Source organism: Crotalus tigris, unplaced genomic scaffold (genome assembly GCF_016545835.1).
Source record: "Crotalus tigris isolate CLP2741 ecotype Arizona unplaced genomic scaffold, ASM1654583v1 scf7180000017764.6130737, whole genome shotgun sequence".
Lineage (NCBI taxonomy): Eukaryota > Metazoa > Chordata > Lepidosauria > Squamata > Viperidae > Crotalus > Crotalus tigris.
In genome coordinates this window covers 3,116,001-3,133,308 of record NW_024096618.1, presented here as the reverse complement: position 1 = coordinate 3,133,308, position 17,308 = coordinate 3,116,001, and the positions used below count along the sequence as shown (strand labels likewise).

At 39.3% G+C, this 17,308-nt stretch overlaps 2 protein-coding genes across 2 annotated transcripts; one reads left to right on the top strand and one right to left on the bottom strand.

The window, feature by feature from the left end:
- Positions 1-753: 753 nt before the first annotated feature.
- Positions 754-9,357, bottom strand: TMX2 (thioredoxin related transmembrane protein 2). Its single transcript, XM_039341222.1, has 8 exons — positions 9,169-9,357; positions 7,888-7,948; positions 5,627-5,740; positions 4,888-4,964; positions 4,641-4,747; positions 2,641-2,706; positions 2,149-2,278; positions 754-2,004 (listed from the first exon to the last, which is right to left on the bottom strand). Exons 1-8 carry the CDS (start codon positions 9,355-9,357, stop codon positions 1,858-1,860), a joined length of 891 nt encoding a protein of 296 aa, XP_039197156.1. The 3' UTR covers positions 754-1,857.
- Positions 9,358-9,359: 2 nt separating this feature from the next.
- On the top strand, positions 9,360-16,097 carry MED19 (mediator complex subunit 19). The gene is made up of 5 exons (XM_039341223.1): positions 9,360-9,966; positions 11,610-11,866; positions 13,881-13,977; positions 14,128-14,222; positions 14,402-16,097. Exons 1-5 carry the CDS (start codon positions 9,762-9,764, stop codon positions 14,468-14,470), a joined length of 723 nt encoding a protein of 240 aa, XP_039197157.1. The 5' UTR covers positions 9,360-9,761; the 3' UTR covers positions 14,471-16,097.
- The last annotated feature ends 1,211 nt before the right edge of the window (positions 16,098-17,308 follow it).

The window sequence follows — 17,308 nt, the reverse complement described above, 5'->3', positions numbered from 1 at the left end:
CTAAGATTTTTTAAAAAAAATTATAATAGGGTTGAGGTAATACAGACTTCAGAGGAATTCTGTTCCAAAGAGTATTGTTAGTTTATGAAAGCAGTGTTTCTCCTAACATTGAGTTGAAATCTGCTACCATGCTATTTTCATCAGTTGGTTCTAGTCCTACCTCTGGAGCAAAGAGACATGCTGCTTGTCTCCTCCAGAAAAGAGATGGGTGGTTGAAGAAGACTTGCTCCTTGCCACTGTTAAAATAACATTAGAGCCCAGGTTACACATCTTCATTTGCGACTGAACAGTTTTGTAATTGTACCGTTATATATTCTAAAAACAAGGAGGACATTAGCAGTTACACTTCTGAATTTCCATCTATCTAATCAGCAGAACCCATACTACTAATCTTGCACAGGAATTCTCATTTAAATAGATGGAGGATTAGAACCAGGGTTTAGTTAATCCTTTTAATGCAAAATATAACGCAAAATCTGCTAGGAATGAGGTGGGGTACAAATATTGTAAAATAAATAATAAAACACTGTCCCTTTTTTTTACTGCCTGCTTCACTTTAGAATACAAACGATAGAGACATACATACATACATACATACACACACACACACACACTCATATCCTAGTAAATTGTGTGAACCCATCCACTGTGAAACTTATTTGCTTTCTGCATATGGTCTAAAATGTACCCTAAGAGAAAAAGTGAAAGCCTGAAAATGCTGCTGCATAAAGAATGAGCTGAGCCTTGAGCAAATTGATTTAAACATTAAAAGACTGTATTTTTTTACAAGCCAAAGTCAAACCATGAAGGCAGGAACCCCACCAACAATATAATTAATCAATAAAAAGTCACAGGAATACAACACTCCCAGATTTATTAAAGGCACCTGTACAATACCGTTAACAGAAGCATGAACATGGATGAACCGTGCTGATTTGCAGCGTTTTCACCTACAGGCAAGCCCTCTGTCGGAGTGCAGCAACTAAAAACACTAGGACAATACTTGCCCAACCTTTGCTCTACCCAGATAGCCACACTGGCTAAGAACTCCATTCAATGTAGTGCCAAAACATCTGCCACATTAGTTAAATCCTGTTTTGTGCAGTATTAGATGGATGATAGAAACAGCAGCTCCTCCAAGTGAAACAGTCACACTAAGCTACCAGCTGTTACTATAAAAGATAGATCTTTTAAAGCTGTATATTAGCCACTGGTTTTCTGGCACAATTTCAAATTTAGCAAATATTCTACTATTGCCCATTAGGTTCTAAAAAGAGAAAAGACCACAAGATACCACAAGACCTTTCTTAATAACAATAACAATGACCACAATAATAATAGGGCAATAGGATAGGGTAGCAGAAACTGGTCAGAAATGCCAGTATCTTTCTCAGAGCGAACCTTCGGGAGTGAATGGAGTTGATTTCATGTGAGATGTGGGTTTGTCCAATTTTACCACCGAAATCATATCGATAAAACAAGAAATAGATTTACCCTCCTGTTACAGTGTTTCTTCTTAGCAGTTCCTGCTAATTCCCAGAGAAGCAGCCTGCATTCCATGGTGATACTCTCCTTGAGGAGGTCACCAAGATTTTCTCTGGATGCTTCTATTACTTAAATATCAGTAGTGACTCTTGGAAAGAAAATTTGGAACAAAAATACAAAAGAAAATGTAGAGGTCCATGGCCAATAACAGAGCCCAGGATGATAAGTATCTTAGTGATTATACACATCCCCCAGCACCATCACTGTTGGATGGAAGCAGTCTTTGGATGACATCCTAGGAGAAATGTCACGATGGAAACAGAGAAATGGAGAGCTTAACAGCAAGAGCATTGTTGTCCAGTCTTACAGGCATTATTTGTCTTTCTTGCTTTCTCCATTAGGATGCTCTGTGATAGCTGACTGTTCTGAAAATTCCTCAAAGTTCTCATCTGCATGCTTGGATATTTTCTTGGCTTTCTGGTATAGTTCATTCAAGTTGAATTCCCGGATCACATTCTCCTGTAAGAGAAAGATATATGACTGTTGCTTTGTGCCAGCCTCCAGCTCCCAATGTGACAACAACTCCGCTTCAATAATTTAGTAATTTATCAGACATTTTACTAGGGAGCTTTGCTTACTATCAATTACGGGTAAAAGAAATACCTCAGAAAAGTTCCAAGAAACTGCTCGTCCCTTTTTATCAATCTGTGGCCGGCGCATCACTTCTTTACCACCTTGGAAAAGGATCAGTGTAGGCAGTTGCTTAGTGAGAGGAGAGGTGCTGATTTTGTATCTATAAAGAGATGAGTGAAGTCCAAGAATAATTTCTGAAAAGTAGTGTCTAATCAAGTTGGTAATCTTTTCTGGCCTCATAAACAGGCCAAGAACATGTCTTGGGGCCCATTAAAATCTTGATATTTGCAGATATTACAGTACCAATAGTTATGTGTAAATTGGAAATGTGCTCCCTACTGCAGCCTGGTCTCTCTTCTGCAGTTCTGAACCTAATCAATTATACTATGAGAATACCAATCAATGTCCTCCCTTTTCCCAATGCCCTGCTATTAGAAAGTAAATCTTCCCAATGTTCTCTCACATATCTGGCATTCTAATTTGTCTAACCATCCTAGATACGTATAGAGGCTGAGGGCTTACTTGGTGCTGACGTCAGGGTAGCGACCCACATCAACTTTTCCAAAGTTCAATCCAGTGCAATTATATCTGGTAAAATATAACAGTGATTACCATATATGTGGAAAGGCCAACAAGTAAAATATTTGATAATAGCAACAATTATCCTCCTCTTCCCTTTTTCTTCATTGGAATGCGACTTCCAGGCAATTTTTCACTGGGGTCTTATTAAGCCAAGTTATTTTCAGTAAAGTTACAGCATAATGTGTCTTCAGGCCAAACCTTGGAGATATTAATCCTCAAGGAGCATACAATGATCTCTTGGTTTTTTTAAACCAGATTTCTGAATAAGGACCAACAGAGGCCAACAAATACCAGAATGTATTACTTTTATTTACTTATTCCAGTCATAGCCTTTCCTTTAACTTCCTTGCATGGGCCATACTTCATTTTATCTTTCCAACCCCGTGAGGTAGTTTGGGCTGGGAAAAAAAAGGCTTCCCCCAAGGTCACACAATAAGATTAATGAACAAATATGAATTAGAGGTAAATTAGACAAGAGTTTCTCAGTCTAACCAGAATTGTACATTACAGAACTGAATTACTCTTTTTCTTTTAAGCTACAGTAACTGTTACCAGGAAGCAGTGGGGGTTTTTTTCCCTGACTGGGGAAAAAAAAATCTACACTGTGGCCATCTGCTGATTATTGCTGAAAGCAACATACACTACCAACACTTAGCCAAGAAGCATCAAAAGAGCATAAAAGTAAACATACTGAGTAGAAAGGTTTATATCTAGGTTGATTCAGCGATTTCAATCCAAAACAGCTAATAGCTAATCAACGACTGTCATTTTTTTTTACCAGTTCTGCTTCTAGACCTCTCTTCCTTTCCCCCACATCACAATAAAATCTACACAAGAAAAAGTGTTTTTCATTTCCATTTACTTTTCTCAAGAACACTGCTGCTTTTAAACAACTACAAAGCATAGTCTATGTGTCCTTTTTAATCATTTGCTTCAGTATTTCAGTATAGCAACCTCAATCCTAAAAAAAACACCAGTGTATCTGTGTTACTGTCCAAGTAATCCAGTAATCTTCGTTCACTAAACAATTTATAGTATTTTGTCTTTGAAATGATGCACCGGAATGCAGACTATTGAGGCAGTCTTTCTTAACCAGGTGTGGTGTTTTCAATTCTCAGAATGCTCAGGTATGGTCATGCTGGCTGGAGACTGCTGAGAGTTGTGATCAAGACATTTGGAGGGTGTCCAGGCAGATTCAAGGCCAGCGATGCCATGGTGAATTCTCAGGGATTCCTTTAGCATGTTGTGGGGATATGGAATAATGATTAGCAGAAGAGACATGTCTGAAAAGGGGAGGCTGGAATGAAGTATTGGAAACCAATACTTGTTTCAAGTCCCACTTGTCCTATCTAAATACATGGGCTAAAATGGTAGGACCAGATAAGTAATAGCTACCTAATTTGAGTATACTGGTGGCCTGCTGGTTCCCTGAGTGGTCTTCCCTTCCTCTTTGCACAATATGGTTTCCCTAACATTACTTAGAATGAGGTTATTTGGAGAGAAAGAAAACAGCCCCTAAAATATGTTCCTTCTCACCTATACATTTTGCTCCCCATTTTCTCTAACTGTAGTCCAGACATACCAAGTACATGTCATTACTACTATTAAACCATAGCTACTGTGGATACTTCAAACTTTTCTCTACTGAAAAATACTCTATTTTGTGATTGTTACAGCAAGGGAAGAAAAATCCAACATCAGTGCATTAATCAAGTAAAACTCCAAAGGCTGCAAGACACATTAAAAATAAACATGCTGGAGGGAGGGGAATGGGTGTACCTTAAACAATATTTAGGAAGGACACAGATTTTGCAGTATGAAGCAAACAACTATAACTTATACAGATCCATAGGCAATGCTTTATGACTGATCGAAGTACAGGAATCTCAGCTTCATCTCCCAATCTCCCTGTCTCAGAATATTTAATCAAATGCACTCACTTGAGAGACAAATCAGCATAGATAGGAGCAAACGACTGACATTCATTGGACCAGTTAGCAAAGAATTCCACAATCCACGTCACTCGCTTGTCCCGGGCTAGTTCCTCCTGTAAAAGAGGGATCTTGCTGACAGCCTGCTCATCACACAGAAGTGAACATTATACATGATATTCTAATAGCTAGAAGAAGCCAGGAATTTATCCAACTCTTCCCAAAACAAGTGGTCTGCAAAAAACAAAATACTCACATCTATGGTTTTATCGCTGAAGTATTTGATGTGTTCTGGACCCAAGTACAAAGGTGGCTTGCAAGTCATCAGGAACACTAAAAATGCACAAGAAGCAGAACTTAGCACTATTTAGGATGAGTTGAGGAAGCTGCACATGTTGACATCCATGCTCCACAAGTGGACACGGTCATTTTATTTTTAAAAACATTTTAATTTTTTATTTTGCACCTTGTATCTATATTTTTTTGCTGCACTAGGTGCTATTTTTTTCAAACTCATAATATGTATTACTAATAAAAGTCTTGCATTTGCTGGGAGCGGGGGGGGTGGGGTTGGAAGCAACAGAAGAAGCTGGAGATGAATGAGTAAAATTGGGAAAGAAATATTAAAAAGGCTGAAGGAGAATGGGCAGGAAGGCAGGCAGTAAAGAAGGCAAAACACGTGGAATAAATAGGGAAGCAATAGAAAGAGCGTTGGTGAAACAAAGGGTGTGTTTCCTTTTATATAGTATCTGGATTATTTCAGACAGAAAAATCAGGGAAAGTTTATCCTATTGTCACCAGGAATCATGATAGAAGGTCAGAGAGAGAGACAAGGTGGAAAACCAGAGTAATGCTTTCAAATCAAAATCCCACGCATTAGATCAATGATGCAGAGTGCCGATTGTTAAAGGGCACTTTATAGCTCAAGCCCAATTATTTCTGAGATCAAACCCTACATGAAGAATGTAAATACAGCCCCATTCCAGAGACCTCACCTAAGCAGAGCGTGAGATACAGCAACCCCATCCGGATATCCAGACGAAAGAAAAGGATGACATTGGCCACTTTGCTGAACATAAAGATATTCCCCACATGCTGGTCCACAGTGACTTGTGAGACAGAGATAAAAAAACAGATGATTATCAGCAGGATAATATAAACACTCTTGGGTCAAGTAATGACTACGGCAAGCTAGGACAACCTGAAAGTAAATTTACAGCATCATATTTTTTTATAATTCCTGACATCTGGGTTCTCAAATTTTGCATGGCTATAACTCACTATAATGATAAATTTATACAACCTCCACTCCCAAGAAAAAAGGGACTTCGCTGGGCTGTGGACTGAGTAAAAATTTAGCATATGCTACAGGTAGTCCTCTGTTTGCAACCATAATCAGGATGTGAACTTGGTTGTAGAGCGAAGTAGTCATTAAGTGAGAAATCATGTGATTGCTCCAACTCAACAGCTGTGACCCTGGTACTCCTGGTTGTAGCTGTTAAGTGATCTTGTGAGTCATTAAGCAAGTAAGAAGCAGGATGAGAATGGGAGAGACTATGAAAAGCCCGGGGCAGTCTATGCATATCTCTCCATTGAGGAGCTGAAAATACTTCCTCCTGAAATCCAGACAGGATTTTCAGCAGCTGATCAGAGAGATACTCATGCGTGGCCTGCAATGGCCTCCCAGGATCTCCCCCATTACTGAAGCACCCCATGCTTTTTACCTTACTGTGCTGAGTCTTCATTCAGGGCCTGAGTGAACCTAGGCCCCAGGTTTTCCTTTGACAAGTATAAGTAAGTTCTGGCCACGATGAGCTCATATGCAAGTAAATCAGAGAAGCCCAAACTTTTGTCTCTGGATAATGACTTTTAAACAATATTTTAATAAAACACATTTAAGCAGTTCATTAGCATTATTTCATAGCAAAGTTAAACTGCAAACCTCAGGAGTGCAGAAAAATGTCTATAAACATCCAATGGCAAGATGCGGATATAGCTGCAGTAGGACTACTAAAAATGTGACTTTAAAAAGATAATGGCAGTCTGCCATTTCCCAAATCCCTAGTGGGGCTCATTTTAGACTAATAATTATGTTTTCTCACTGGAGGCTTGTGTATTTGCTTTGTACAGGTAGGCATTACACTTGCACACACAAAGTCAACACTATCAAAGTTTGCCCCACTTTTTGCTTGGACAGTTTAGGCTGCTAGCTTGTTCAGGCAAAGCAAGAGCAAAATCTATTAATGGCCAAGCTTTGCAAGCTGATATTCATTAAAAATGGTGATTCCCCTCCCACCTCACAATTCCTGATCATAACATCTGTAACATTTTATGCATTTCCATTTCAGTTTTTATATAGCTTTTTAAAACTAATAATTTCCTTTTACTCAGTAAGCACTTCCATCTTTTGTATCTGATAGCTTCCTACATTTAAGGAACAGAATGAATCAATCAATTTAGATTATTTATTCTGCCATTATTCTCCCATACCTGATTCACATCTCAGATACTATAGCTCTATTTCACCCTTATTATCCCTCTGATTTTCTTTGCTTGTTCATACGCATCATGTAGCCACATTAAGTGCATGAAAGCATTGTTAACCTTCATGTCTTTAGGTTGTTCCTTTCCATACATGAAGCAAATTCCTTTTAAAGCCCTTCCTCTAACAGAAATGCACTGAAAAAATTAAGCCACTGTATTCTGGGAACAGGTGCCTTGCAGCTTTTTCATCTTATTTACTATACAAAGATAAGACGATTGCATAATGTTCACACATGCATTCCATTCTGCAGCAGCTGTTTACTCAGAATGAAGTGGTCTGATTATCCAATGGAACAACTTCTAGTACAAATAAAACCTACCTATGAAGTTTTTTTTCTAAATATTTCAAAAATAACAATTAGAAATTCATCTGCTGTGTAATACAATGATATGTTTAGAATTGGAGATTCATATTCTAAATGCACATTGCCCCCCCCCCCCAATATTCTAACCAGTTATACATTCCTCCCCAGTTCACAGAACAGCCATGAGTAAGGGACTGAGAAAGTCTTCATCTAATAACCTAAGAGATAAATTTCATTTGAAAGGAGGAAAACAATCCAGCTAAGATTTCTATAACATCATCTTACTGTCTTTGAATAATTCTTGAAATACTAGAAGATCCTTGCTTTCTGTGGAGATAGAAAGACCAAGAATCTGACATACAGGTGACCAGTAGATATTCTCCCCATCCAAGAATAGTATTACTTACTGGATCGGCGATTCTTCATCATCACAATGGCACTCAGAAACATCAAGATCTCCACTTCCCGCTAAAAAGAAAGCAAAACTGGGTACTTAAGGAGTAAGTAGGGTAGAAAACCTAACTAGATACAAGAAGGAAATTAAATGCAAACCTCCTTTCAATAGCATAGTATAGCTACTGCAAATTAATCTCTGGTATCATTACACAGCTGTCCATTAAAAAAAAACCCCACAAAACAAGTAGATGGATGTGCAATCTTTCAGTGTGTGAATACAGCAGCCATACCATACATTGCAATCTAAATATATTTGGGGTATTTATTAAATTATTTACATAATATGGATGCAATTACATTTTGAGATGTTTGTTTCTACAGTAATTGCAAGGTTTATTCAATCATACAATTTATCTATCTGCAATAATGTTCCTACACCAATTATGCAGCAATTGCAAAGTAAACTATTAAGCTCTTACAGAAACATCCAGATCATAAAATGTTTCATAAGAAGAGAAATCATGTTAGTTTGATACAAGAATAGATACTTCTGCAGCCTCTTAAACATAATATTAACTTTAGAACATAAACTGTTGGATTAGACCCCTGTCCCAACTAATTCAGCAACCTGTTCTCTAATTCAGCCAACTGCGAAAGGAAGTCTACTAGTCTCTCAGCAGATGGTCTTCAGAGATTCTCACATTACTATCAAAGTTAAGTCATTGATCCTCATGACATCCATGAACTGCACCAACACTTTTTTTGAAACAAGCTAATAGTCAGCAGTCACATTTTGTGATAATGAAATCCAAAGTTTAATTACACATTGGATAAACAAAATATTGTTGATCCTGATTCTTCCAAGATTAATTTCATTGGGTGACTGCTAGTTCTAGTATTTTGGGAGAGGAAAAGTAGCTTCTCCACTTTATTCATATCACAAATGTTGTACATTTTAAAAATGTAAACTAAAAAGTCCCATGTGTGGCAACTTTTCCTCATAGGGAAGATGCTCCAGCCCAGTCACCTTATAGAGAGATGGGTGTCATAAAAAATAAATAAAACAGGATCACCAGCAGCTTGGATCCCGCTTGTGGCGCTAAGAAGGTTGAGGTTCATCCCGTTTACGCCTCCTGGGTGAAGGCTGGGAGACCAGCGGAGTCTCGAGGCGCTGGACCCAGGAGTCTGAAGCATGAAAGGCCTGCGGGCGCATGCTGAAGTAGCAGACCAAACCGAGGCAAGCCAAAACGAAAACGCCCGCGGAGAACGGGGGCTCCGGAGGCCGATCTTACCCAGTCGAAGTCGCAGGAGTTCCCGTCCTCCCGCTGGCTGGGCAGTCCGTGGCATAGCGGGGGCACCTTCCGCACCAACAAGAAGGCTGCCGAAAGGAGAAGGGAGAGCGGGTAATAAGGCTGCGCCAGCCAGCGGCAAAGTCCAGGCACCGAATAGAACAAGGCTAGCAAAGGGGCCAAAACCGCCATCTTCACCTACACTGACCGAGATCGGGCGCAAGACAGCCTCCCGCCCACCACGAGTCCGGTTCTTTGCTTTTGATTGAGCGATGGGTGACAACGTCGATCAAAGGAAAGGCGGGGGCTCCGTGGACAATACTGTGTCCTTATTGGCTGGCAGAATATCACACTAAAATTCTTCAGAACGGCAACCAAGGCATTGCCTTCGCTCTGACGTTTAGTTTTGACGTAATTCCGTTGCTTAAAAGTGTGTCAATTCTGCAAAACTAACCTATCATATCATAGTCGAGTTCCAGGTAAGTTAGCCAATCGTATGCAGAGGAGGGGTCACCGCCTTCCAATGACGCCAGAGCCAACGTAGAAAAGCGCCGGATGCGAAGCCAATAGGAGGAGACTGCGCAAAGCACGTCGGGATGATGGAGAATTTTTCTACTCTCTTCGGAGGGACAGAACCTCCTCCGTCTACAACAGCTGCCGCGCTAGGCTTTGGCCCAGGGAAACCAGGAGGACCCGGTACTGGACAGCCTCCTGTACCAACGGTCACTCCCGTCGGAGAAGAGACGGCACGCAAAGCTGCGGCAGCCAGCGGTCCTTTTTACCTAATGCGCGAGTTACCAGGTAGTGGCTCGTAGGGGCGGGCTTCAGGAGCTCCGTAACCAACCGCCTCTTAGAGGCGGGCGTTGCTTTCCTGATCAGTGCTGCTTGACGGATTTTGTACGTCACGGGGGAATGTGCCAATAGAATGGCTCGCTACAACTGATGGGCAGTTGCTCCGCCTTTGCGGGAACTCGGGCCCAGCCGTTGTAGAAGCTGACTGCTGGGCTGAAGAGCCGTGGGTGGTAACTTGCGCGACTGGCAGTTGCTCGGGCCACTGAATGAGCCGGGATGGCCTCGTATGCACGTACTTGGCGTCCTCAAGTTAAAAGCCTTCGAAGTTTCTTGTGCAAACCGTGGTTGGGAGAGTTTTGTGTCATTTGTGCGAGAGTAAAACGGGCATGTGCCCGCTTGGTTCCATCCGCAGCTGTTGCTTCTTTGAGACTCGTTAGGCTGTAGGCGCTGCGTGTCCCTTCAAGAATCCCCCTTAACAATTGAGAGCTCTCTGCCCTTCTCTGAAAAGTTGTACAACCCTCCTTAAGTAATATGCCTAGTAGCCATGTTCATGAAATTTCTATCACTAAAAGTAGACGTGCATCGGGTTGTAAAGTTAATCATTTTCTCCGGATGCATCAATTTATGTAAGCAGGACTATTTTATCTTTTGGAAAGCTGTGCAGCGAGAAGCAGCTTCGTTGTCCCAGAGCTGTGAGGAGACAGCTTTAAAAGTTCCCTGGTCGTCATCCACCCATTTTTAACTCCAGTATTTGGGTCATAATTGCTAGCTGGACTAGAGTGCTTCTCTGTCTTGGTCACTTATTTAAGTGGTAATTTTTTTTCCCAACCAAATTTTGTGTGCCTGACAACAATGCACACCAGAGTGAGGTTAAAACTGGCCTTGCTGCACAGGAGAACTTTGTCTAAATGAGATGGTAGCCTCTAGAGCAGTGGTTCTCAACCTTTTTAATGCCGCAACTCCCAACCGGTCGTAAGTCGAGGACTACTCAACTGGTGCAGCACCGTTTGCAGAATGGGACTTTTGGCGGGCTCAGCAGGGCAGAGACAGCCTGGACAATTCCTATTGGCTTTTGAAAGCCAATAGAATTAGACTCTATTCAAGAGAGTCTATTCTATTGGCTTTCAAAAGCCAATAGAATAAAAGGGAGTAGCACAGCTAAGAAAAAGGGGGAAAAAATGGCGGACTGCATTTGGCGACCCCCGTGAAATGGTCGTTCGACCCCAAATGGGGTCCCCATCCACAGGTTGAGAACCACTGCTCTAGAGATCCTCACAGTATCTCTCTCCCTCTTTCAGTCTCATACTCATTTGGAAACCATTTTGCTTCCAATTTAAGGAAGGGTAACTAAATGAGAGGGTATATATTTTACTTGGTTCTGTAGCTTTAATGTTTTCTTTTTATGGATTATAATGCGTCAATCTTATGGATAAGACCACACTATAAATATTTTAAATAATTCCATTCACACTGCTAGTATTTCAGGTAATATAAAATAGGACTTGTATCATGGTCATCTACAGAAAGGATCTGGTTTCAAAATCAGCTTCTACCAAACTTTGGGGGTTTCTTAAAACATTTTTATCTGTGCTGTTAATTTAGGCAAAACACTCGGTAACATTGTTACTTTACAATGTTCCATTTCTTGCCAGGTACCACAGAACTAACAGGAAGCACAAATTTGATCACCCACTACAACTTAGAGCATGCCTACAATAAATTCTGTGGCAAAAAGGTGAAAGAGAAACTCAGCAACTTTCTGCCTGACCTGCCAGGAATGATCGATTTGCCGGGCTCACATGACAACAGCAGCTTGCGTTCTTTAATTGAAAAACCTCCCATCTGCGGTAGCTCATTCAACCCTATCACTGGTACCATGCTAACAGGGTTTCGTCTCCATGCTGGCCCGGTGAGTTCGTGCTTTGGGTGAAAGACAGGTTGTCCTGATGAAGGTTTTTAACTGTTATAAACAAAATGCACAGTGATGCCTCAAATGAAAAAGAAACTTGCCAGACTGGCAACTAAGAATATTACAGGTTTGTAGGTTAAGGTTTGACAATTATCAATTTAGAACCTGAAAATTAATTCACCTCTAAGTATATTGATTATGAGTCATATGACAGTGGACACTTTTGGGGAATTACATTGCAATCTAGATGCAAATAAATAATTTAAATGACAGAAAGAGATTAGAGTACAGAACTCTTGAATAATTCAATTTGTCTACTTTATGAGATATTGACCATAAAGGAATTCAGAGTGTTTTGGGCAGCATGGATGCTATATTATAGATATTTTGCCCGCCCCCAGAATCAAGTGGACTGGAGTTTTCTAGAATATGGTATATAGCATGTGACTATTGATTATGGTACTGACTAGGAATGGGGAAGCTTGAGTTCTTCTACTCTAAGTATGGAAGCAAACTGGATCATTTGGGACCAGTCACTCTTAGGAAAAAGGCAACCATAATTAATGTCTGAAAATGTTGCCAGAAAATGCATATAGAATATCTATGTACATGCCAGGAATAAAAACTGACTTAAAGACAACCAGTGTCCGCTCTCCCCCAAAATAACTGGGGTTATATCTTCTCTGTCAGAACAGACTTAAGTAGGGTTGAAAATAATAAGTTCCAGGCAAAGGACAAAAGAAATTATCCTTACAAAAGGATTTCTTGAAGCTTTCTTTCACCTGTTGCAAAGTTGGTATGAAGTGAAAATTCCTAGTTGAATTCCAGAGAAAACTTATATTTATAGAATTTATATATGTTTATATTTCATATTTCTAAACCATACAGCTCCCTCAAAGAGAGTCTCAGCATATGATATACTGAGCCATCAAGTTTGCACAGAACAGGAACCACCATGGCTATGTTAGCACAACATGTCTAGTTCTGGTTCACAACAGAAGCAATAGAAAATGATAAATACTTGTTAAAATTGTCATCTCAAACAACCAGCAAATCTTTGTTGATTATTTTTGTCATAGCTATTGGTTTGGCCAAAAATAGGCAATAGTAATTTTCTGTGGTAAGTATTCCTAAGAGTTATGAGAGATCTGATCGTAAGAGGAACCTCTGTCTGCATTTCTTGTATTTATTCATTAGATTTATATCCTGATTTTCTCTATCCTCAGAACAATCTGAGAAATTTGGGCTGAGTATGAGTGATTAGTCTAAGGTCACCCAAGTAAATTTCTCTAGCTGAGGATGAAAGTTTTCATCAGAGTCTTCCTCGCTCTAGTCCAATGTTTTAATCGTTATACTGTGCTGTTTCTTGTTTTGAAGCCAGAAGGCTTTGCAGTGCTGCATTTGTAAAGTTGGAAGCTGGAAGCAATGAAACTCTAGATTAGGAATAATTTTACTTTATCACAGAAATCCGTAATTTGCAATAGACACAAACACTTAAGCTAAGTGAACATAGAGGTGGTCCTTGCTTAACGACCACTTCTTCAGCAACAGTTCAAATGTATGATGATGCTGAAGGAGTGCTATTTACAACTGGTCCTCATGCTTATGTTTACAGTGTCTGGCCAGTCATGGCCCCTGGCTCACAATTATGATATCAGAACAAGATTCTCATTTGCAACCTTCACTCCCAGCTTCCAACAAGCAAAGTCAATGGGGAAGCTAGTAGGAGGTTGCAAATGGCAACCATGTGATGTTGCACTTAATGACAGCAATCAGAAATGCCAGAAATGTTGTCACTAAGCAGCAGAGTCACATAATGTCAATGGAAATTCTGGTCTGAATTTACCATCTTGAAGTGAGAATTAACTGTGTAGAAATTTTTCTAATGGAAATTTTGATCAGCTTGCAAAAAAACAAAAAACAAACGTAGAGCCATAAGTCTATTATATATGTTTTCTTCAATGGGACTTTGGAAGTTATGTATTGACATGCCTTTCTGTTTCTGCTTCACCAGTTACCAGAACAATGTCGCTTAATGCACATCCAGCCACCTAAGAAAAAAAATAAACATAAACATAAGCAGAGCCGAACGCAAGACCCCGTCCCCCCAGGTGAGAAGTCTGTTTCTTAGGACATATAATAATGATGTCCCCACACGCATCTTGCCGACATAAAATTTTTCAGTCTGGTAGCCTAAATTAAGTCACTCCTTCCTTCTAGAGCAAAATATTTTCTTCAATTGCTCTCTCTTATTTTACTAGAAACGCCCTCAGATTCTGATCATAAGAAAAAGAAGAAAAAGAAAGAGGATGATCCTGAACGGAAAAGAAAGAAAAAAGAGAAAAAGAAAAAGAAGGTTAGTTGGAAAATGGTTTTCAGCTGTTGATCTTGATATTTATAACTTCATTGTAAAACAACCAAGTTGAGTACTTTAGAGTTTGGTGTCAGCTTTTTGGACCAAGAAAATCTTCATGGCTGTTTTTATTGCCTCCGGGATTCCTTATTTGCGTCTGTTTTGTTTTGTCTTTTAAATAGAACCGCCATAGCCCTGAACATCCAGGTGTGGGCAGCTCACAAGCCAGCAGCAGTAGCAGCCTCCGGTAGGATCCTACCCAAGATTATATTAAAGAGAGTTCTCCATGAAATGCTACAGACATATTGAGAGGAGGAGAAGGAACAAGGATGGGAAAACCACAGCTACCTTGTATATCTCCTTTTCACCTTTTGGAGCATTATATAAAAGATTATATTGGATGGAGCTTCAGGACTTCATAGTTTTCTCTACAAAGAACAAAGACTTTGCTTGGGACATGCAGGCTGATGCCTTTATATGGAAATTTATGTGTATTGTTTTGTGTTTTGTAAAAAAAATGATCCTGACTAAGTTGGGATGTGTTTGTCTCATATTTTAATTAAATCTCTGTTGGAGGAGATGCTAATAATTTGAAGGAATCCTGACTACTAGACTTTTCCTGTATTGTACTGCAAACAGTTCTGAAATATTTTGCAATTAATAAATTGTGAGCAGAAATTCCAGACATTGCTTGAGATGTAGGATGGGTAAGTAGTCTGATAAAAACACCTTATGTGACTTAAGCTATTTTGGCTAGAGGAGAAGACAAAATTTTAAACTGGCAGGAGAGGCAATATAAGGTTGGATTTCACTTCCATGTTAGTTTTGTGAGGAGTAGATCTGCTTTAGAAGAACATGGACAGCTAATACAAAGTATTGACCAAAATCCATGTAACAATAAAAGATGCTAATAGAAAAAAGATCATCTGTGAATTAGAGGACAAAATTGTTGCAAAACTTTTCTACAAGAATCACGTACTAGGTAGAGATTTTTCTATATATATTATCTTGTTTCATTAAATAACAAGATTCAATTTTTGCCAGGGGGAAAGAGAAATATGGTTGGGAGATTTAAATGGAATATATAAAGCCATTTCCAGGAACCTCATTTCTCTTTTGTTAGCGTCATTTGCTCTCTTTGACCTCGCTACCTCATTACAAATATGCTGGCAAAAATTAAATTTGCTTCTTTCCTGGTTCTAAACATCAGAGAAAATCTGGCTCCATTTTAAAACAAGTGGGGAAAATACGAAGCAAAAGGATCATGGTTGGGAAAGATTTGCTCTCTTTTGCTACTCTTCTTGCTTGCAAAAGAATAGTAAGGCTTTCAGCAATGCCTTTTATGATCAATTTAATATCATAAAGGAGAACCCTGCTAAAATGCCCCTGCAGTTTCCTTCAAATAAAATTCTGAGTGGGCATTTAACACAGGGACAGTACATAGCAGCTAGGCAGCAGCTTTTCATAGGATTCCTCTGCTTTGAGCAAAAGACAGGTGGGTGCTTTCAACTTTTTCCACATCTATAGCTGATTTTGTTTTAGAGAAATCATCAAACTATCATAAAAATAGCTGGGATGAACCTTTGCCCCAATATTGTGGCCTTGTTAAAAAATAACCATTTTAACCAAAGAAAAGGGTTGGAAAATATTTTCAGGGACCTTCCCTATCCTATTTGGTTATTGAAAAATTGGTGATGGAAAATTTTTCTTTTATAGCACTTGAAAAGCAGATGGAGATGTTTGGGTTTACAATATTTGAAAGTTTTCTAATGGTTGATTCTATATTCTAAGTGACTTTTATGCTCCTAGCTTGTACAGATCCGCTTGCTTCATCCCAAAATAAATACGTTCCATGAAGTAGAGAAATTGTTACACCAATTTCGTGTGCAAACTCTTATTCCTTGACTAATTGGCTTAAGGGTCAAAGAAGGGTAGGTTTGGCAACGGATGTATGCAACAGCCTTAAACATGGTTATTTATGCTCATTTGTATATCCTTCATTGATTCAGATGGGAAGGGAGGAAGTAAAATAACAAATATATGAGTTTACTGCTGGATATCAGAGGAGAAAGAAAGAGTTGAGTTCCTTCCCCCTTCCTGTTCCCTCTAGAATTGATGGTAAGCTGTTTAAGCAACTGGAAGATTAATTTAAACTTAATAATCACAAAACTAGCAAATTGTGAACAGCAGCTGCTATACTTGTTATAACAACTGTTGGAAATTGTTGAGAGTCTGCTTGGGCAGGGTGGGGTTTGTGCTCTGCGAACTATAAAAGCTGAATGAAAAGCAATGCCTCCAATGTTATAAAGCACTTAGGAACGATAGTATTGATATGCTAGAAACTCTGGTGTGTTCTTTAGCATCTATTATTTCATTTCAGTTGGTAGTAAGTTGCTGTGAGAAAAAAATGGTGTGGGCATTGTTTATGAAATGGAAACCTGAAGTGAGTAATCATAAGTGAATTTAAGCAACACACCATGGTTAAATTTTCAGTTGTCAAAAAAGAGTCCCTCTGGTTGAAATTCACCACCAAATTAGGTGGCAATCAGCATTGTAGATGTGAATACTGTGCATCACTGACACACACACACACACACACACACACAGCAAAAGTGTAAAGATAATGCTGGGAAGAGCTGATTTGTGTGATCACGAACGAAGCAGATGACTTGTCCATTCCAAATGCAAAAGCTTGATAAACTTATGAAGTCACTCAAAGGAAATTGCGATCAAGCTTGGCATTTCACAAGAATATATGGATTACATTGCAGTATTGATGCTTTTCAGTATCAACGGTGTGCACATGACAGATTGCTTGCAAGTTGAGGGAGAGATGAAAGCTTTTGAGTTGTAATTTACTGGCAGTTATCACATTATGAGAATAAAACTGAATAATTTAAAACCAAATAATTTACAGTTGATGGAACAACTGATTCGAAAGGTCAATCCATGTAATATAACAGAGGTTCAAATGGTAACAGAAAATTTTAAATCCAGGCTTCAATAGGAAAGTTTCCAGTATTGTGAACCACTCAGATCTGCTTAAGATGGGTGGCCGTATATAATTTTTTAAGAATTCCTTTCTTACC

Bases quoted from the DNA above. Each gene is read 5' to 3' on its own strand.
- TMX2 (XM_039341222.1), bottom strand. From the start codon at position 9,357: ATGGCGGTTTTGGCCCCTTTGCTAGCCTTGTTCTATTCGGTGCCTGGA. The intron at 5,741-7,887 runs GTAAGTAATACT...CTGTCTCACAAG, and splicing joins GATGAAGAATCGCCGATCCA to TCACTGTGGACCAGCATGTG. The intron at 2,707-4,640 runs GTGAGTGCATTT...ATATTTTACCAG, and splicing joins TATGCTGATTTGTCTCTCAA to ATATAATTGCACTGGATTGA.
- MED19 (XM_039341223.1), top strand. From the start codon at position 9,762: ATGATGGAGAATTTTTCTACTCTCTTCGGAGGGACAGAACCTCCTCCG. The intron at 9,967-11,609 runs GTAGTGGCTCGT...ATTTCTTGCCAG, and splicing joins CCTAATGCGCGAGTTACCAG to GTACCACAGAACTAACAGGA. The intron at 11,867-13,880 runs GTGAGTTCGTGC...CTGCTTCACCAG, and splicing joins TTCGTCTCCATGCTGGCCCG to TTACCAGAACAATGTCGCTT.